General features: G+C 46.8%; 1 protein-coding gene across 3 annotated transcripts in view; it reads left to right on the top strand.

Annotated features, from left to right (window-relative positions):
• Positions 1-11,784, top strand: part of OSBPL5 (oxysterol binding protein like 5) — a 173,640-nt gene extending 161,856 nt beyond the window's left edge. For all 3 annotated transcript variants that reach the window (XM_068260978.1, XM_068260976.1, XM_068260977.1), the window contains 2 exons: positions 7,081-7,183; positions 8,530-11,784. In XM_068260978.1, the coding sequence (XP_068117079.1) occupies positions 7,081-7,183; positions 8,530-8,668 (242 nt within the window). In that variant the 3' untranslated portion in view covers positions 8,669-11,784. The remainder of the gene's footprint in view (positions 1-7,080; positions 7,184-8,529) is intronic.
• Positions 11,785-21,477: the final 9,693 nt, after the last annotated feature.

Here is a 21,477-nt window from a genome sequence, read left to right as displayed (position 1 = left end):
CAGTCCTGCTCATCTTATGTTTATCCAAAAATACAGGCGACAGGTGCCAACAGTGACCAAAAAGCATTTAGAGCCTCTTGCGCACCTGGCTACTCCGGCTCCATTCACTACAGAGGGGAGAGTTGTGAAGATCCACCTGGAGCAGCCAATTTGGGCTGGTTATATATTAGGAACTGGAAACCTTTTGCAATCCTCACTTGGGTCATATTAAATCATAGTAAGCATACCTTCCAACTTTTTGAAATGAAAAAAAGAGGGACACATTAAAGAGAACCCGAGGCGGGGTTCTCACAACGAAATCCCCATACAGAGGCTGGGTCTGCCTATAGAGCCCAGCCTCTGTTGCTATTCAGATTCCCCCTAACTTCCCCCTGCGCTCAGGGAGACCCCATAAATCACAGCCGCACTGTGTTTACCTTTGTAACGTCATTCTTCGCTCTTCCCCGCCTCCTGCAGGGCTCCGGTCCCCGCCCACGTCCCTTCCCTCCAATCAGCGGGGAGGGAAGGGACGCGGGCGGGGCCCGGAACAATGCAGGAGGCGGGGGAGAGCGGAGACTGACGTTACAAAGGAAAACACAGCCCGCTCTGACAAGCTGCGTGTCAGCAGCGCGGCTGTTATTTATGGGGGGATTGCAGAGCGCAGGGGGGGCTTAGGGGCGATGTAAATAGCAACAGAGGCTGGGCTCTATAGACAGACCCAGCCTCTGTATGGGGATTTTATTCTCAGAACCCTGCCTCGGGTTCTCTTTAAGACATGCCTCTGCCACACCTCTAATCACGCCCATTAAGGGCCCATTTGCAGCAGGGTCGAATACTACCCGAATCTGCAGCGGTTTCCCGCAGGCCAGTCGGGCAGGGAGATGCTGCCTATTCCTCCAATACTTTGCTATCCAAATCGCACTGCGGCGCGATTCTGGACGGCTTGCTGCAGTTTCCCATAGCATGCATGCGAATCCCTATAGACGTGCATGGCACAGCTAAGCGTTTGAGATGTGTGCCGGCGTGCGACTACAAGTGCCGGCGTGCATCCTGCAAGGTGCACACCGGCTAAAATGTGCATGTTCTGGAAACCTGCATGCAAAAATGTCACGAACGTGAACTTTAATGCGAAAAACTGCATGTTTTCTGCCAAAAAGCTGAGGAGTGGTGAAATTGTGGCTTGGCAGAAAGGGAACATTATTATTTGTTTCTTTTTTTACATGATTTTGTGTTTTTAACTTTTGTTACACTCAAAATGTTTACTAGATTTTGGTACGTTATAGGCACAAATGTCATGAAAATGAATTGAACCACTTTTTGCACAGAAATCCAGCAGAAGCTGAATGCCACGGAGGCAGTGGCATAACTACAATTCGTGGGGTTCTGGGCAAAACTTTGATAGGGCCCCCCCAATGTTCACACTCCACTCCTTACCTTGGTGACCGTCACAGCCTGGGGGCCCATCTCACAAGGGCCATAATACAAGGGTGGCCATCATGATCTTCAGACCCATAACGAGTGTAGCCACAAAAACACCTTATTTGGAGGTTTGACCCCTGTATCAGAGGAAGGAACGGTCACAGGCTGCTCCCCTAAAGTCACGCCCTTGCACGGAGGTTAAAAAAAAGTGTTCCTCTCCCTACGGCAGTAAAAGCCAGCAATTACCGTCCATGTAGACCAGTATTCCTGGCGGATTGGTTCAGACAGACAAACACTCATTCCAGTCAAAGTCTTCAAGTGTGGCGAATTTCGCAATTCCGTGTCCTAAATTTTGGTCTTCCGCAAATTATCTGATCAGCAGACCATCAATGGTGCTGTCATTTCATTACGCGCTCCGATGTTAGGAGGTGAAGAGGAGCCCAGTGGGTGTATAAAACACTTTAAAAACAATAACATCTAGAAGGATGAGGTTTATACCTCATAGACGACAAATCACTTTAGGTAAAACAGTTTAATAGTAATAAGCACAGGCCAGGCTTATTACTATTAAACTGCTTTACTTAAAGTGATTTGTTGTCTATGAGGTAAGCCACCTAATCCTTCTAAATCTTATTGTTTTTAAAGAGACACTGAAGCGAAAAAAAAAATATGATATAGTGAATTGGTTGTGTACTATGAATAATTACTAGAAGATTAGCAGCAAAGAAAATATTCTCATACTTTTATTTTCAGGTATATAGTGTTTTTTCTAACATTGCATCATTCTATAATATGTGCAGATTACACAACACTCAGCATTCAAAATGATTCTATCAGAGCAGTCTGTGAAGTAATGACCTCTCCTCTAGCAGAGAAAAAGTAAACAGTTCACTTAGGCTTCTTGCACACCAAGACGTTGCATTAGGTGGCACGTTAAGGTCGCATAACGTGCACCTAACACAACGTATGGTGCTGCAAGAGCCGACGGTAGAGTGAGCCGCGTTAGGCGGCTCGAGTCCTATAATGTCTCCCAGAGTGGCGCTGATTGGCCAGCGGGACCACGTGATGCGGAGCGAGACACTCCGCATCACGTGGTCCCGCCGGCCAATCAGCGCCCGCCAGTGCAGTGAATATTAAGTAGCCATGTGCGCGGCTACTGTAGCTGGCTCTCCCCGCCTCCTCTCCGCCCCCCACTGCGCATGTGCAAACAGTCTATCGCGGCTATAGCCGCTCCAACGCCGTAGCATGCTGCACTTTGCACAGAACGTGCAGCGTTACATGTAACGCAACGTGGGCTGTGTGAACAGCCCACTTGTGTTACATTGCTGTGCGTTGGGGGAGCGTTACAGGCGCACTAACGTGCGCCTGTAACGTCTTGGTGTGTAAGCAGCCTTACAGTTGAGATAATAAAAGTCAGATAACAGCCCTCTCCACCACTAACTTAGTCGGAGAGTTAATGGCTTTTTTGCATAGAGATAACAACTGGAGTTTCTCAACTCTTCCTGTACTGGAAACAATTACACTGATGTATCTGATCTTAATGTTTTATTTCTTAGCTGTGCTACACATACAAATCATAATATCATCATTTTTTTTCGCTTCAGTGTCTCTTTAAAGTGTTTTATACATCCACTGGGCGCTTCTTCACCTCCTGCTGTACCTTACTCCCCCCGCTCTTTAGTGAGGGGAGTCCCACACCTAACCCAAGGTGGAATTCCACCACCCCATAGGTTTTACAGTGTATGAGATTTTCCAAAAGAGCGACCGCCCCCAGGATTGCTGATATACCTGAGTGGAGTCAGGTTAAGACACTCCACCTGCCTGAAGTGGTCGGTTGCCCCCTGTGCAACCCACCTTTGTGAGTATTTCTTTGTCGAACACCTTTTTTCCAAACATTCATCTGTGACATACTGCACCATTTGGGCTCCCTTTGTCTTTGTGTTTTTTTTTTCCCCGGGGATTAACTATCGGGGATTGCTCAATTTATAGCGATGATGATCAAGCAAGCAGAGGCGGGCTTCCGACTAATTTCGAGTTGCAAGCTCCTCAGGAATTTAAATGCTAATGAAGTGCTGATTAATCAGCTGTGACCACGGGGTTAACTTTCCCAGAAGTCTGCGCGATAGTCTGCGCTCCATTACGCATCATAGGAGAACAGTGAGCCGCATTCCACCACTCACTACAGTGCTTCCTCCTTACCGCTTGAAGGTGCAAGTGCAGTAGTGAGTCATGCAATCAGAATCAGCATCATTTTATTTCGCCAAGTACAACGGGGGTTGTACCTGGAATTATTTTTGGCACATACAGGGTCGGTGATGGTACAGCAAAACACAAGCAGTAATGTACATTACATTCAGTAGTGAGTACACAGTGCATGGAACATAATACTTAGTTACATAGTTACATAGTGGAAGGTCCCGAGGAGACATCTAGTGCTATGTGAGTGGAGCGCTACCTTCTCTGCAGCGCTCAACAGCTCTGCAGCTATTTGGATGCCCCCCAGAATTCCGGGAAAAGAAGCGTAGAGAGATATAGACAGGGACGCCTCTAGGCATAGGCAGTACAGGCCATTGCCAGGAGTGCCATTGGTCCTGGGGGGCGCCATGTTTCAGAATTAAGCCCCACCCCCAAATTAAGCCACACCCCTGTTGCTGTTCTGTTACTTGCTTCTGCTGAATCTACTTAGCATAAGTTGCAGGCAGCTGACACCTCTGTGCCTTGTGCATCCTTCTTTCCTCCTTTGTGCCATCTCTGCCTCCTTCTGTGCCCTTTGTGCCTCCTTATATTCCCTTTGCCTTTATGTGTCCCCTTGTGCTACCTCTGCCCCTCTGTTCCTCCTTTAGTCCCACTCTGCCTCCTTCTGTCCTCCTGTGCCTCCTTCTGTTTCCCTTTGTGCCTCCTTCTGTCTCCATGTGCCTCTTCAGTCCCCATGTGCCACCTCTGTCCCCTGCGCCTTCCTCTGTCCCCATGTACCTCCTTCTGTCCCCATGTGCCTCCTTTAGTCCCCCTGTGACTCCTTCTGTCCCCCTTTGTGCCTCCTTCTGACCCATTGTAGAGGGTGCCAGGCCGACCAGGTATGAGTGCTGTGCAGCGAGGACCGCGGTCAACCCCCGCCAGATGTTGTGTCCCCAGATGGTGAACAGGCTTGCGGCGTCAAATAGACTCTGCATCAGTTCACTGGCCCACAGCCCGTAAGCTCACTTCTGCAGCCTTACATTATGTGTATTTTCTGGTGAAACGCTGCCGCATTATGATTATTTTCATGGAAGGGCGCCATGGGGGTGGGGGGGGAGGCGCCACAGATTTTCTCGCCTGGAGTGACAACATGGCTAGAGGCGCCCCTGGATATAGAGAATAGAAGATTACAGATGGACCCAGGAGAAGGACTGGAGGGGGTAATCCGTTGCCGTATATGGCACTCAAACGCTTCTGCAGCAATACTTGAATCAGATGCCCCCCCCCCCAGTCCAACCCTGGGGAAGAGAGAGAGATGCGAGAGAAGATGCAAGAGAAAAGGAAGCAAGATAAAGATAAAGTGAGAAAGTGAGGACAGAGCAGCGAGAGAGAAGAGAAAGGAGAGAGGAGAGAGAGAGTCCCTGGGCAATGCTGCAGCTGTCTAGTGGCCTGGTCAAATGTCCCAATGGCTGTCGGAGCATCTGATGTACAACAATGGGGCTGCAGGCACTGTTTGGTACCCAATGCAGCTCACTGTTCTCCTATGGTGCATAATGGAGCGCAGACTTCTGGGAAAGTTAACCCCGCGGTCACAGCTGATTAATCAGCGCTTCATTAGCATTTAAATTCCGAGTAGCTTGCTACTCAAAATTAGTTGGAAGCCCGCAAGCTATCGATAGATGATAGTGTAGGTTAACTGAAGGGCCGGTTTTAGCAACAATGGGGCCCCAGGGCAAAATAAACCTGGGGGGCCCCCCAACAGATACCCCGGAACAAAAATCGGCATTAAGGGACCTTTTTTGCAGCTGGTATAGTCAGGGTGTGAAGCCCCAATCGGTCGGAGCTCCACATTCTGTCTACCCCAGCCTGCATGGGGGACAAGGGGTTAAAAAGTTTCAGAAGGGGGGACCCCACAGAATTTTTTTTAAAAAAAATTCCCACACTCTAAGCATAAAAAAAAAAAAAATTGGGAAAATAGGAAAAAATGCCAGGGATCTTCATACAGCCATATTGCGGCTGTATAGCGATCCCTGGCCAAAGCGCTGCGGCTGCGGAGGGGTTTCCAGGAGGTCCATACGGAAACCCAGTCAGGAAATTCATTGCGTTTTCTTTTGATACATGTAAAATGACACTACCGTTAGGTTTGCTACTAAAAGTGACATTTACCGCATTTAAAAGTATACTTTTTTCCTTCAAAACTTTAAAATCGATTTTCTCAAAAAAAATATAAGGTCTTTTTGAAAAATTGTTTTTTTTCCTCTTATTCCCAATGATCTCCTTAACATATCCTGCAAATTAAGGGTGTATTTTTTTTCCTTTGAAACTTTAAAATCGATTTTCTCAAAAACTACGGTATAAGGTCTTTTTGAAAAATGTTTTCCTCTTGTAGCCACTGGGGGCCCCTACAGGCTCTGGGGCAATTGCCTCCTTTGCCTCTATGGTAGCGCCGGCCCTGGTTACCAGTAGTTATTTAGTTATTATGGTTAGAAGGTTCATGTTAGGTCCCGTTTACACTTAATCAGTTAGTACCGGTAAGTGGTTTTTTTTCTTCTCCATAGCAATGCATTGTGAAAAATAATTCAGTTAAAACACGTTAAAGGGGAACTGAAGAGAAAGGTATATGGAGACTGTCATGTTTATTTCCTTTTAGACAATACCAGTTGCCTGGCAGCCCTGCTGATCCTCTGCCTCTAATACTATTAGCCATAGCCCCTGAACAAGCATGAAGCAGATCAGGTGTTTCAGTGGTTCAGACTTACTGTATAAGTCTGATCTGACAAGACTAGCTGCATGCTTGTTTCTGGTTTTAATCAGATACTACTGCAGAAAAATAGACCAGCAGGGCTGCCAGGCAACTGGTATTGATTAAAAGGAAATAAACATGACAGCCTCCATATACCTCTCTCTTCAGTTCCCCTTTAAGTGTGAAAGGTGCCATTGGAAAACATGGGACTTACTTTGAAAATCAGTTGACCTTTCAGTTATAATTGAGAGCAACTGATAAAGTGTAAGTGGGGCCTAAGGGTCAGTGGCGTAGCTAAGGAGCTATGGGCCCCAGTGCACATTTTACATTGGGCCCCCTCAAGCATTTTATACATAACAATTCATATGGCACACCAAAACCTGCCAATGGCAACTACAGTGTCAGAGGTGTAGGCAGAGGAGGGTAACAGCTTGTTAATGATAACTACCATTCAAATCATATAGAAGTGATCAGAGCACAGGACCAATAAATAGCTAATACTGCAGCTGAGGGAGGTCCCCCGGTGCGGATTCAACCTCTGCACCCCCTATTGCTACTCCACTGGTCAGGGTTATAGGCATGGAGAGCGCTCTGTGTGCCAAGCGGAACTAGTGACAACTGTAGATCTAGTACAATCTCTGCTAAGGATCTGAGAAGCCCTGAACACACCATGACACTGCACAGCATTTGTGTTTGTATGAGTTATGTGACCTTTGCGTTTCTGACGCTGATCTCTCATCACCTGTCTGACTTTCGTCATGTAGGGTTCCCGGGGCCGTGCTCGCAATGCGGGAAGGAAAAGAGTGAACTGAAGGAAATCCAGGCTGCGGTTTTATCGTTACAGAAAACACAGCAAGATATACACAGGTAAGAATGTGGTTCTGCAGCCTGCACAATGTCACCATCAGCTATTGGCCTCCTCCCGGCCACATCACCAGAGGAGCAGAGAAGGAAACACTCACCTATCAACGCTTTCTTCAAAGATTTACGTCTTTGGGCTCTGGGCTCGCTACATGATTTAAAAAAAAAAACTGCTGCGCTGCCTCCTGGCGGAATTCATTAGACCGCCCGGAGGGTTAAATATGTTCTTTGTTAAAGCCAGTAAGCCATACATAAAAAGAAGGGTTGGTGTGAGTCAACTGATAGCAATTATTGTGGTTTTTTTTTTTTTCTTACATTTTTACTTTATGCAGTACTTTGTATTACACTTTTTTTTTCTATACATGTTTTTGGCTGTGTTCCCACTGACAGTGAACAGCTCCTATTTTATAAATAGGAGCCCTTCACACAGTGGCGTAGCTAAGGAGCTGTGGGCCCCGATGCAAGTTTTACATTGGGGCCCCCCCAAGCACTCTATACATAACAATTGATACGGCGCACCAAAACCTGCCAATGGCAACTACAGTGTCAAAGGTGCAAGAACGGGATGGGGAACAGTTTGTTAGTGATTACTACTATTCACAGCATCTATAGAAGTGATTATTATGAGCACAGGACCAATAGAGCGCTAATAATGTAGTTGAGGGAGAGCCCTTCGGGGCCCCTCTGGCCCAAGGGCCCCGATGCGGTCGCTACCTTTGCACCCCCTATTGCTACGCCCCTGCCTTCACACTTGTCAATCTGTAACAGATTCTCGAGATCCGTTGCAGTAAGCTGGCCGAACTTCTGTACAGTCCGGAATAATCACAGGTTAGCGGATGGGTTTCCCATATAGCCTATAGGAGTAACGCATTTGCCCCGGGCTACGTGTCCCGCCACCACTCATTCCCTGTACACAGCCCCGCTGCCGGCATAAGCATGGGGTTCAAAAGACCAATCAGCAACAGGAAGAATTCTTCTCGGTTCATATTGGACCAATGAAAACTCGACCTGTTGCTAGGGAGAATTGGTCCAGTGCAGCCTATGGAGAGCCCCATGCTTCTACTGGACTCCAGACAGAGTATAGGGACAGACAGATTGGTGATGGGCAGTGGCAATCGCATCCGACAGATGGACACAGATCGGACAGCGCAGAGTGGATGCAAAATGGACCTAGAGCATCTGCTCCCATTTTGCATCTGCTCAAGTGTGAACTGAGCCTAATCCTTATGGGGAAATTCGCTTTGATATAAGAGAGCTTTGGATTACAAGCATGTTATCAAAACAAATTTATTCTCATAAACCAAGGCTCCCCTGTATTTAGAAATAACTCTAACGCTCTATTTTCTCCCCAGAAACCTCAACACATTGACCAATCACGGTTCGTTTTCCAAGTGCTCGCGATCTAACGCCTCGCTGCTGACGTCCCGACACTGTCTGCTGCTCTGCCTTTTCCTCGCCTGCCAGTTCTTCATCAACTTCGTCTTTAAATAACGATGAGCGGGACCGGAGAGCAGGAAACCTTGTCACTCCATCTCTTACCCAGCAGACATCTTCAGGGACAACACAGGAAGTTCTCTTGTGGGACATTTTGATAATGCTTTCCAGGAAGATACATAGAAAACAAAAAAACCCTACTTCATCGAAAAGCCACACACACAGTCATCGTCCAGCATGAAAGACGGAATCTTTGTTTATATGAAAGAGTTTGACTATGGGCCTGATTTACTAAAGCGGTCCAGTTGTGGAGAACATGAGTGATCTTACAAACATGTCCTTATTTACTCATACCTCATATTTCCTTCTCTGCTGGTACTACACTCTGCGGGGCTTATACACAAGTATTCTCCAGGCAGTTCTATTAGCAATCCCGTACCCTACAATCTTTTCTCTCTGAGGGTGCTCACACAATGACCATCAGGGAATGGGCTGGGGTTTGTCTAGCTCAAATGCTTCTATCCTTGAATGCCTCTAGCATAGAGGCGCTCGAGCCGGACGAACCCCAGCCATTGGCACTTTACCGTCATTGACCTAAAGAAGCGGGACATCTCCACAAAACGCATTGTCCTTGTGTTTTGTCTAAAAATGTTGAACTATTCCACCGTATATGCCTGCTGTGCATCTCCAGAGGGAGGTAAGCCAACATTACCTCTCCTTTTAAACCGTTTTTAATTATTTTATACTTTTTGGGTGCCTCCACACAGAGTATATCTCTTTCACACCTCTGTTGAGAGGTTATCTTATAGTTTTTGTTGTTTTACTACAAAAGCATAATCAGGAAAGGAGTGCGGCCATTCGAATGCCAAGGTTCCCGGGACCGGAACCAGAGTGGAGGCTGGCTTTCCTCTGTAGTCTTGAATTGGTGGTTGTATCCCTTGCAGCCCAACTTTTTACTTAGCCACAAATTGATTGGTGTATACCACACTGGTCTTTATTTTTTCAGTTCTCCATGTACTGTGAATATCATCTGGTTCCCATCTACCAAATATTATGGAGCGGGAGGAGTTAGGTTGAAAAAATGTTTTTCTCTGTCAATATACTTTGGTCATTTTTGAGTAGGTTTGCAGGATCACTTGTTTTGTCCATGTTCTCCTCTTGGAAGCCTCAGTACTTCGGGCACGGCATGCACACGGTCATCATATAACTAATATTTATCAGGAAATCAGAGATGGGATGGATGCGTTGGACCTCACAGAACAGTAATTGTCCATACAGTGACAGTTCCCCAGTGGGGTCACGCAGAGATGAGAATCCACAAAGTATCTTCCACCACAATCTGCCATTTCCACCGTCAAAAGAGAGACATCAGTGGATGGTAGAGACACATTGTCACATATAGAAGTACCGTTCTCTGTAGGACACCCCATCAGCAATATGTTATCCGTACCACCCTCATTACTTACCAGAAGATGGTTTCTCAGACCCCCGTAGTCTGGAAAGCCGATGATGTTCAGGTACTGCTTGTTGTGGTTGAGATGGACCATTCCCAGGACTTATGATATTCACATTATTTCAGTAAAAGGACATTCTAAGGGCCCCCCACATCCTGTGATGATTAGAGCACAATGTAAACAGGGTTTAAGAGGCACAATGTTGGTTAAACAGGGAAACAAATCACCCATCATGGTCTGTGGCACGTCACACCTGTGTCTTTTAGCTTTCATGTTTTTGATGTTTGTACTCTCTGTCTATTTATATGTCTATGCAAGGAGGTTTTTCTGCCTGTCGCACCCTTATTAACCCCCTCCCGGCCTCCCAAAACCTATTTATGACTTGCAGAACTTCAAATAAAAAACTTTTGTCTTGCCTAAAAACTTCTTTTGGAATGTCTCCTGCCCCAGACAGCTTGCCTTGCCAAATTACCTTCCCTAACCTCACCTCTCAGTCCTCTTTGTCTTGCTTACTTAGCCTGACTAGATCTTCTTCTGGAGCATTTCTGTGTTTGCTGCATTTGTAGCACTAAAACCACTGAGAAATATGTTAGCATGTGCATCAGTTTGGTAACAGCCATACAATACTGAACTGTAGCTGGCCTTTAAACATCTGTGGGTCTACTTCATCTCTCCTGGCTTGAAAACAACCTGCTCAATCTTCCTATCCTCTTCCCTGGCCTGCCTACTCTCAATATTCTCTTTCCTGGCCTGCCTACCATCCCTATCCTCTTCCCTGGCATGTCTATTCTCTCTATCATCTTCTGTGAGCTGCTTGGTTTCCCAATCTTCTTCCTGGCCATCCTACACTCTCTATCTTATTTTCTGGCCTACATACTACTCCAAACCTCTTCCTTGGCCTGCCTACTCTCCATGTCCTTTTCCCCGACTTTCCTTCTCTCCATATCCTCTTCCCTGACCTGCCTAGTCTCCATATCCTCGTCCCTGACCTGCCTAGTCTCCATATCCTCTTCCCTGACCTTCCTAGTCTCCATATCCTCTTCCCTGACCTTCCTAGTCTCCATATCCTCTTCCCTGACCTTCCTAGTCTCCATATCCTCTTTCCTGACCTGCCTAGTCTCCATATCCTCTTCCCTGACCTGCCTACTCTCCATATCCTTTTCCCCGACTTTCCTTCTCTCCATATCCTCTTCCCTGACCTTCCTAGTCTCCATATCCTCTTCCCTGACCTTCCTAGTCTCCATATCCTCTTCCCTGACCTTCCTAGTCTCCATATCCTCTTCCCTGACCTGCCTAGTCTCCATATCCTGTTCCCTGACCTGCCTAGTCTCCATATCATTTTCCTTGACCTGCTTATTCTCCCTATCCTCTTTCCTAGCCTGCTTACAATCCCTATACTATTCCCTGGCCTGTCCTTTCTCCCTACCATCTTGACTGGTCTGCATACTCTCCATTTCCTCTCCCCTGGCCTGCCTACTCTCCCTATCCTCTCCCTTTGCCTGTTTACTTCCCTATCCTCTTACCTGCTCTGCATATCATCCCTCTTTTATTCCCTGGCCTGCATACGCTCCATATCCTCTTCCATGGCCTACCTACTCTCCCTATCCTACTCTCTGGCCTGCCTACTCTTGCTACCCTCTTCCCTTCCTACTCTCCATATCTTCTTCAATGACCTGCCTATTCTCCCCATCCTCTTTCATGGCCTTTGCATCGGCAGGGAAGAGGATAGTGAGAGTAGGCAGGCCAGGCAAGAGGATAGGGAGAGTAGTCTCCCTATCCTCTTGCCTGGCCTGCCTACTCTCACTATCATCTTCCCTGCCAATTCTTCCTATCCTCTTCCCTAGCCTGCTTACTCTCCCTATCCTCTTCCCTGCCGACTCTCCATAACCTCTTCCATTGCCAGCCTACTTCATTTCTTCCCTGGCAAGCCTACTCTTCCTTTCCTTTTCCATGGCCTGCCTACTCTCCCTATCTTCTTTTGTGGCTGCCTGCCTTCTCGCTATATCCTCTTCCTATCCTTTTCCCTGACCTGCCTACTCTGCCTATCCTCTTCTCTGGCCTGCTTTCTCTCCCTATCATCTTCCCTGGCCTGCATACTCTCCCTATCCTATTCCCTGGCCTGCCTACTCTCCCTATCTTCTTCCCTGGCCTTCCTGCTCTCCCTATCGTCTTCCCTGGACTGCCTGCTCTCCCTATCCTCTTCCCTGGCCTGCCTAGTCTCCATATACTCTTCCCTGGCCTGCCTTCTCTCCCTATCATCTTCCCTGGACTGCCTGCTCTCCCTATCCTCTTCCCTGGCCTGCCTTCTCTCCATATCCTCTTCTGTGGCCTGCCTACTCTCCCTATCCTCTTCCCTGGCCTGCCTACTCTCCCTATCCTCTTCCCTGGCCTGCCTTCTCTCCCTATCCTCTTCCCTGGCCTGCCTTCTCTCCCTATCCTCTTCCCTGGCCTGCCTACTCTCCCTATCCTCTTCCCTGGCCTGTCTACTCTCCCTATCCTCTTCCCTGGCCTGCCTACTCTCCCTATCCTCTTCCCTGGCCTGTCTACTCTCCCTATCCTCTTCCCTGGCCTGCCTACTCTCCCTATCCTCTTCCCTGGCCTGCCTACTCTTCATATCCTCTTCTGTGGCCTGCCTACTCTCCTTATCCTCTTCCCTGGCCTGCCTACTCTCCCTATCCTCTTCCCTGGCCTGCCTTCTCTCCATATCCTCTTTTGTGGCCAACTCCTCTCCCTATTCTCCTCTCTTGCTTTCCTACACTTCCTATCCTCTCCCCTGGCACACCAAATGCCCTTATAATCTTCCTACACACCCATACCCTGTTCCCTGTTGAGCATATTCTTTTAGCCTGCTGTCTTTACAACCTTTTTTATACTTTGTGTACATTCCAGAGCATTACAGCATGACGGTAGCACTTTACTCTGCATTATGCTAAACCATGTAAGAAATTTAAAAATTGTATAAAATAATTTATACCCCTGTTCCCTTAAACATAAGATATTTCCTCCACGGAGTTCCATTAGCACCTCCCTTCCACAAATGAGCCCCTCCCCCCAAACGCCCAACTTCTTACATCTCATTTTTATGACCGTTTAGAGAAAATCCATTTTTACACTTGAGAAGAAGCTAATGATAGCATATGTTGCACATGAATATTATTATAGATTGTAATATGTAATAATATGTACTGACGGCGGGGGTGGACTGTTTGTATACATCACCTCCTCAGATGCATCTATTTTCGGTTGATTTGTGTATTGTGTCTTTTATGATAAACATGCCCTGAATGCGGCTGAATGAATTCAATAAAGACGGATCTTACATACGGCAAGCCTTGTGGTGTGTCTTATACAGAAAACGCAAATGATGGTGTAAAGTGCTGCGTGATTTTACAAACAATTTTTGCCGCAACCAACGATTTTGTTGAGCAACGACTTATTGTTTCTGCAATCTTGCGACATGGGTACGTGTGCGTGATCAGGAGAATGACGCTTTGCGACTCGCGGTGATAGCGACCATCACGGTGGATGGGATCTTTAAGATCCCGATGACTCACGCGCAAAGTGGCGCGATTGCTTGAACTCTTGTTTGCACCAGTTGTGTGCCGCCACATGTTCCCGCAAGTCAGAAGATGGATCGGGAAATGCTCGTATGTTGGGCTGCGTCGCTGAGCGTTCTCCGATCCATCTAGCGGTGGGTACAGGCTTAAATAGACCTTGTAATAAAAAAAAGTCCCCTGGGGGGTACACACCTTGGGAGGGGGAGGCCTCAGGGTCCCAATGAGGCTTTCCCCTCCCCTGTAGCTGCAGGCAGTCCAGCGCTGGCTCCCCCGAAGTGTCCCGCAATCCAAGCTCAACAAGCCTGATGAGGCTTACTATATTTACCTTCCCTGGCTCCAGCGGGGGCGCTGTTGCGGCTCTCAGCACGGAGATAGGCGGAAATAGCCGATCTCTGTCGGGTCTGATCTACTGCGCAGGTGCAGGAGACTTGTGCCGGCGCAGTAGAGCGGACCGACAGCGATCGGCTATTTCTGCCTATCTCCGAGCAGATACTGCGCTGGAGCCGGGAAGGTAAATTTTTTTAGTTACAGGTTATCTTTAAAGTGTACCAGAGCTGAAGATATAAGACAAATCGATACTTACCCGCTACTTCCTCCAGCAGCATAAGCAGGTCCCTCGTCGTCCTCCCGCGGTCTGCCGCTCAGCCCCGGTAACTGTGTCAGTCAGTCCAGTCTAGGTCTTCTGCACATGCGCGGCCCAAGACTGGACGCGATTGAGACAGTTACCGGGGCTGATCGTGGCTGAGCGGCAGACCGGGAGGATGGTGAGGTGCTCACACCTGCTTATGCTGCTGGAGGAAGCAGCGAGTAAGTATTGATTTGTCTTATATCTTCAGCTCTGATTTACTTTAAGTGCACTCAAAGTACACATTCCAAAAGAAAATTGATTATCAGACTGGAAACACAGATGTTCCAATGAAGGTTAGTCAAAGTAGTGCACAGAAATGATCGGCTAATCAGGATTTACACAGCAGGCAAAGAAACGCTGTGAATTCCCACTGTTCTGTCCATAGTGCTGACGTCACCAGAAAGACGGTCGGTTGTATGCAGGAAGAGTGACAGGCATCATCCTAAGGCATGAATAGAAGCCCCTGATGGAACCCAGCACCTGATGCTCGCTCAGTCAGAGAAGACAGATGGGACATGGACCTCTAGCATATGGAGCCCGGAGGAGGTGAGTGTCTACAGTAATCCCCAGCTTTGCATGTGAGCACAGAAGGGGTGCCTAAAGAGAGAGACAGAGGAATACACCCCCCCCCCCCCCCCCCAGCACATCTCTGTGCCCATTTCTTCCCGGCCCTACAAACTAGGCTGTGCCCAAGGCTGGGTTTATACTTTTTCTGCCCCTAGGCCAAGTATGTGTTCATGTACAGTAGCACCCCTCATTCCTTATGTAGCCCCCTCTTCCATGTGTATCATCCATGAACTGTAGCCTCTCTTTAATGGGCAGCTCCCTTGGGCTTCAGTTTCCCTTTTTAATGTGTCACTCCCCATTTTAAGGCTCCTTTCCTACGTAGCAACTCCTCTTTCATGTTCAGGTGCCCCATTGGGCTGTAGCCGCCCAAGGCCCTGGCCTGTGTGGCCTTTCCAAAAATCTGTCCCTGGCTGTGTCTCACTGTGCCTATTGCTTCTCCCTCCTGCACAGCACCCCAGACCACCACCCACCTCGCCCGCCCCTAGAAGCAAGGCTGGGAGGCAGTGATAGATCCCTCTCTCATCAGATTTTGATCAGAAAGTGATCTATCTGATGGTCGAATCTGGTGACTGTTTGTTATGCGTATGGTCAGCTCAGCTCTCCGGCATTGCACTAATTAGTAGAGGATATCCAGAAGCATTGGCGTCCGCACGTTGAGCAAAATGTGGCGGACACCCCACCCTCCGGCCGTCAGCTGCCCCCCTCCCCGGCCGCCCCCGCTGCCTAAGTCCCCATAGTGACATCACTTCCGCATATGCAGCGTGGTGTCCATGGGGGTACCGTGCGCCCGCACTCACTGGTCGCCGGCTGATTCTGAGGTCTGACGCAGGGCTGGCTGCTGGGATGATGGTGAGTGGGGATCCCTGTCACTACATACATTGGGGGGCACCTGGCTGTCACTACCTAAACTGGGGGGCACTTGTCACTACCTAAACTGGGGGGCACCTGTCATCACCTAAACTGGGGGGCAGCTGTCATCACTCAAACTGGGGGGCACCTGTCACCACCTAAACATGGGGGGTCCCTGTCACTAAACATGGGGGGTCCCTGTTACTACCTACACTGGGGGGCACCTGTGTCGGAGGCACTCACAATCTGATTCCTAGTATAATCCTAGTCTAATGTCCCACCATTGCTTAGTTCATGTAAATTTGGCTCCATCCGTGACCACACCCACATCCTGGTCCATAGCTACACCCATTTCTATTACCCCCACTTTTTGGCGCTGCACGCTACTCTCCCCCTGTATTTCGTTGCGGCGCCCATGCCCAGAAGACAATGCGCCAGAGATAGTGATCAAGCTATACAGAATATATTGGCAGACTAGCTGATTGCCCGGCGTTGCCCGGGTATGTATTTGGCTGGTGTTGGCTCCACATGCTTTTTCTAACCCTAACACACAATTACTCAATGACCAAGTTTGTGAGCTTTGCGGTCTTTGGTATCAATAATTTGCATTGAAAGGAAAAAAATCTGAGGGGCTGTTTGTGGGTCCACCCCCTTTTCTGAATTTGACCCCCAGTCACCCAAAAACCAACTGTACCAGGTTTGAGGCCTGTACCATTAACAGTGCAAGAATGGCAGCAATTAAATATTCCCCTTGAAAAGCAATAGGTGAAGTTTGATTCAGTTTTGTAGGCTCCACCCACTTTTCTGAATATTAATCCCAGTCACCCAGTGACCTACTGTGCAAAGTTTAAGAACCCTGCCATGAACAGTGTAAGAATGGCTGCAGTTTACATTTTCCCAGTGAAATTTGTATTTGTCTCCACCCACTGATGACCTGTCGTTGCCCGGGAATGTATTTGACTGGTGTTGGCTCCACCCACTTTCTAACCCTAACGCACAAACACTCAATGACCAAGTTTGTGAGCTTTGGGGTCTTTGGCATCAATAATTTGTATATTCCCATAGAAATTAAGCAAATCAGATTGACTGTTTGTGGCTTCACCCCCTCTCCAGCATTTGAACCCCAGTCACCCAATGATCAACTGTAGCAGGTTTGAAGCATCTGCTATTAACAGTGGAAAAATGGCAGCAATTGAAATATTCCACTTGATAATCAACAGGTGAATTTTGATTGGCTATTATAGGCTCCATCCACTTCCCTGAATATTAATCTGGGCAAAGTTTGGGAACCCTGCCATAAACATGTGTAAAAATGGCTGCAGTTTACATTTTCCCAGTGAAATTTGTTTTGGGCTCCGCCCATTGTTTGTAACATGGACACACAGTCAATCAGTGACCACGTTTGTGAACTTTCGGGTCCTTGGCATCAATAATTTGTATTGTATTATATTATATTTCCCATGAAATGAAACAAATCTGATTCACTGTTTGTGGCTCTGTTTCCTTTTCTGAATTTGAACCCCAGTGACCCAATGACCAACTGTACCAGGTTAGAGGCTTGTGCCATTAACAGTGCAAGAATGTCAGCAATTTTAATATTCTCCTTGAAAAGCGACATGTAATTTTTGATTGGCATTTTTAGGCTCCACCCACTTTTCGGAATATTAATCCCAGTCACCAGCTGTGCAAAGTTTGAGAACCCTGCCATTAACAGTGAAGAAAGGCTGCAGTTTACAATTTCCCAGAAAAATCTGTTTTGAACTCCACCCACTTTTTGTAACCTTGACACACAGTCACTCAATGACCAAGTTTGTGAGGGTTCCTGCCATCAAATTGTGTGACTGGAAGCAGTTTATCCAGCAAAGAAATCTGGCTGTTTGTGGCTCCACCCCTTTACAGAATTTGAACCCCAGACACTTAACGACCAACTGTACCAGGTTTGAGGCCTCTGCCATTAACAGTGTAAGAATGACTGCAGTTTCAATATTCCCCTTGAAAATCAATAGGTGAATTTTGATTGGCTCTTGTAGGCCCCACCTACTTTTCCAAATATTAATCCTAGTCACCCAGTGACCAACTGTGCAAAGTTTGAGAACCCTGCCAATAACAGTGTAAGAAAAGCTGCTGTTTACATTTTCCCATGAAAAAAGTTAGTTGTTTTTGGCTCCGCCCACTATTTGTAATCTTGACATACAGCCACTGAATGACCAATTTTATGAGCTTTGGGGTCCTTGGCATCAATACATTGCATTTTACCATTGAAATTAAACAAATCTGATTGGCTGTTTTTAGCCCGCTTACTTCAGAATTTAAACCTCAGTCTCCAAGTGACTGACTGTAGCAGATTTTAGGCCTCTGCCATTAAGAGTGTAAGAATGGCAGCAATGTAAATAATCCTCTTGAAAATCAAAAGGTGAATTTTGATTGGCTACTGTAGGCTCCACCCACTTTCTTGAATATTAGTCCCAGTCATCCAGTGACCAACTGTGTCACCCACCCAGTTTTACCCTGCCAATAACAGAATGGCTGAAATCAATCTAACAAATCTGATTGGCTGTTTGTGGCTCCACCCCTTAGTGAATTTTTACCCCAGTCACCCAATGACTGACTGTATCAGGTTTGAGGCCTCTGCCTTTAACAGTGTAAGAATGGTAGCAATGTGAATATTCCCCTTGAAAATCAATAGGTAAATTTTGATTGGCTGTTGTAGGCTCCACGTACATTTCTGAATATTCATCCCAGTGGCCAAGTGTGTCAAGTTTGGGAACCCTGCCATGTTAAAAATGTAGTTGTTGGCACCGCCCACTTTTTCTAACCTTGACATACAGTCACTCAATTATCAAGTTTATCAGCTTTGGGGTCCTTGGTATCAATAATTTGTATATTCCCATTGAAAAATAAACAAATCTGGCTGTTTGTGGCTCCACCCCCTTTCCGAATTTGAACCCCAGTCACCCAGTGACCAATTGTACCAGGTTCGAGGCATCTGCTATTAACAGTATAAGAGAATGGTATCAGCTTAAATATTCCCTTTGAAAATCAAAAGGTGAATTTTTATTGGCTGTTTTAGGCTCCACCCATCTTCCAAAATCTTAATCTCATTCACCCAGTGACCAACTGTGCAAAGTTTGAGAACCCTGCCATTAACGGTGTAAGAATGGCTGCAGTTTATATTTTCCCAGTAAATGTTGTTTTTGGCTCCGCCCACTTTTTGTAACCTGGACACACAGTCACTCAATGACCAAGTTTGTGAGCTTTCAGGTTCCTGGCATCAAAAATGTGTGAATGGAAGCAGTTTATCCACCAAGGAAATCTGATTGGCTGTTTGTGGCCCCGTCCCTTTAGGGCTCTTTCACACTAAAGGCTGCGGTAGAAAAGGCTGAAAGTCAGCCTTTTGCTTAACGCCAATACATAGCGTTTTCAAAGCGTTTTACAGCTCATATGAAAACGTCCTTTTTTTTTTCTATAAAAATAAGTGAACAAGTCAGCTGTAAAACGCTTTGAAAACGCTTTGAAAACGCTGAAGTTGGCGGTTTCCATTGACTATCATTGAAACGCCAACAGCCAACTTCGGCTGTAAACAGCCCTGAAAAAGCTCCTGGGAGCGTTGAAACGCAACGCTCCAAAACGCTGAGTTAGATGTGAAAGGTAAAATGAAAGTCTATGGACTTTCATTTTACCTTAGAAACCGCCAACTTCGGCTGAAAGTCCTCTGGTGTGAAAGGGCCCTTAGTGAATTTAAACCCGAGTCACCCAATGACCGACTGTAGCAAGTTTGAAGCCTCTGCCATTAAAAGTGTAAGAGTAGCAGCAGTTTAAATATTCCCCTTGAAAATCAATAGGTGAATTTTGATTGGCTGTTGTAGGCTCCACCCACTTTCTTAAATCTTAATCTCATTCACCCAGTGACCAACTGTGACAAGTTTGAGAACCCTGCGATTAACAGTCTAAGAATGGCTGCAGTTTACATTTTCCCATTTAAAATGAATGGCTGAAATTTGATTGGCTGTTTTATGCTTCGCCCACTTTTCCTGGATTTGTAACCTTGGTCACTAAGTGACCAACTGTGCCAAGTGTGGGGACTCTGGCTTGATTACTGTGAGAATGGCAGCCTTTTACATTTTTTCCATTGACTTGAATGGGTGAAATCTGATTTGCTGTTTGTAGCTCCGCCCAGGTGTGCAGGGGGGCCACGAGACCCCCAGAACATATCATCCTAGGTAGTAAGGGATCTGTATACCAAGTTTCGTTCAAATCGGTCAAGCCGTTTTCGAGTGATCGCGGCACATACACACATACACACACACATACACGCACACATCCGATTTTATATATATAGATTGTAAAGAATTTGGCTGATGTTCACATGATTTGAGTCGACACAGAATCGATTTTTGGCATAAACACCAGTGCAAAAAAAAAAAAAATGTGATCGATTAGTAAAGACAAATTGCAAGGTTCAATAGTGCTGATTGCTTAAAGAGACACTGAAGCAAAAAAAAGAATATATGATATAATGAATTGGTTGTGTACTATGAATAATTACTAGAAGTTTAGCAGCAAAGAAAATATTCTCATATTTTTATTTTCAGGTATATAGTGTTTTTTCTAACATTGCATCATTCTATAATATGTGCAGATTACACAACACTCAGCATTCAAAATTATTCTTTCAGAGCAGTCTGTGAAGTAATGACCTCTCCTCTGGCAGAGAATAAGTAAATAGTTCAATAACACTTGAGATAATAAAAGTCAGATAACAGCCCTCTCCACGACTTTGAAAGTTGCAGAGCTTAATTGCTTTTTTGCATTGAGATAACAACTGGAGTTTCTTAACTCTTCCTGTATTGGAAACAATTAGACTGATGTATCTGATCTTAATGTTTTATTTCTTAGCTGTACTACACATACAAATCATAATATCATATTTTTTTTTCGCTTCAGTGTCTCTTTAAAGGGGTACTTAAGTAAAAAAAAAAAAAAAATTAAAAAGCAGTCTTTCCTGAGGCTTCTTGCAGCCCCCTGCAGTCATCCTGTACCCGTCCTTCCGAAATCCTCCAGCTAGCAGCAACGACCAGGGCCAGATTTAGGCCAAGGCCTAAGGCCATGGCCTTGGGCACCACAGGAGCAAGGGGCGAGGGGGCAGCAGGCACCTGACCGCGGTACTCTCCTGCCTGCCGCCTGTGCAGTGTCCTCCCTGCTCTCTGTGCATATTGGCGTTGTGGCGGGCGGCTACGAACTCAGGCATCATTGCAGAGCTGAAAGCAGAGGAAGTGGAATAGCAGCCGCCTGTCACTCACCTCTCCGCTTGTTTCCAGTCCAGAAGCTTCCTCTTCCCCTCCATCAGCCACCGCTGTACTACTGTCCCTCCAACCAGCATCTCTCACTTCTGACTCGCTGGCACGTTACCAGTTAGTCACTTGATTCCTATCATGTGACTTGCTGGTATCATGTCGGCGAGTCACATGTGAGAGATGCCAGATGGAGGGACAGATGTACAGTGGTGGCTGATGGAGACAGAGGGGAATAGGAAGCTTCTGTGCTGGAGAAGAGCGGAGAGGTGAGTGACAATGATGCAGGGGCGAACTGACAACTCATGGGGCCCTCGGGCCATAGGAGATTATGGGGCCCTGTACACCCACAAGCCACACCCAGCCATCCTCAAGGCCCACCAACACACATTCCCACCCACATAACCTACACTTGTTACACATTTTCTCTTCACTATGGGAGGGTGGTTTGGGTGCTGGGAGGGTGGTTTGGGTGCTGCTTGGTTTTGGTGGTGCATGCCTTGTGTGTTAGTTTTGGGTG

Source organism: Hyperolius riggenbachi, chromosome 11 (assembly GCF_040937935.1).
Source record: "Hyperolius riggenbachi isolate aHypRig1 chromosome 11, aHypRig1.pri, whole genome shotgun sequence".
Lineage (NCBI taxonomy): Eukaryota > Metazoa > Chordata > Amphibia > Anura > Hyperoliidae > Hyperolius > Hyperolius riggenbachi.
Note: the sequence above shows the minus strand (reverse complement) of the source record. Positions and strands in the feature narration are given on the sequence as shown.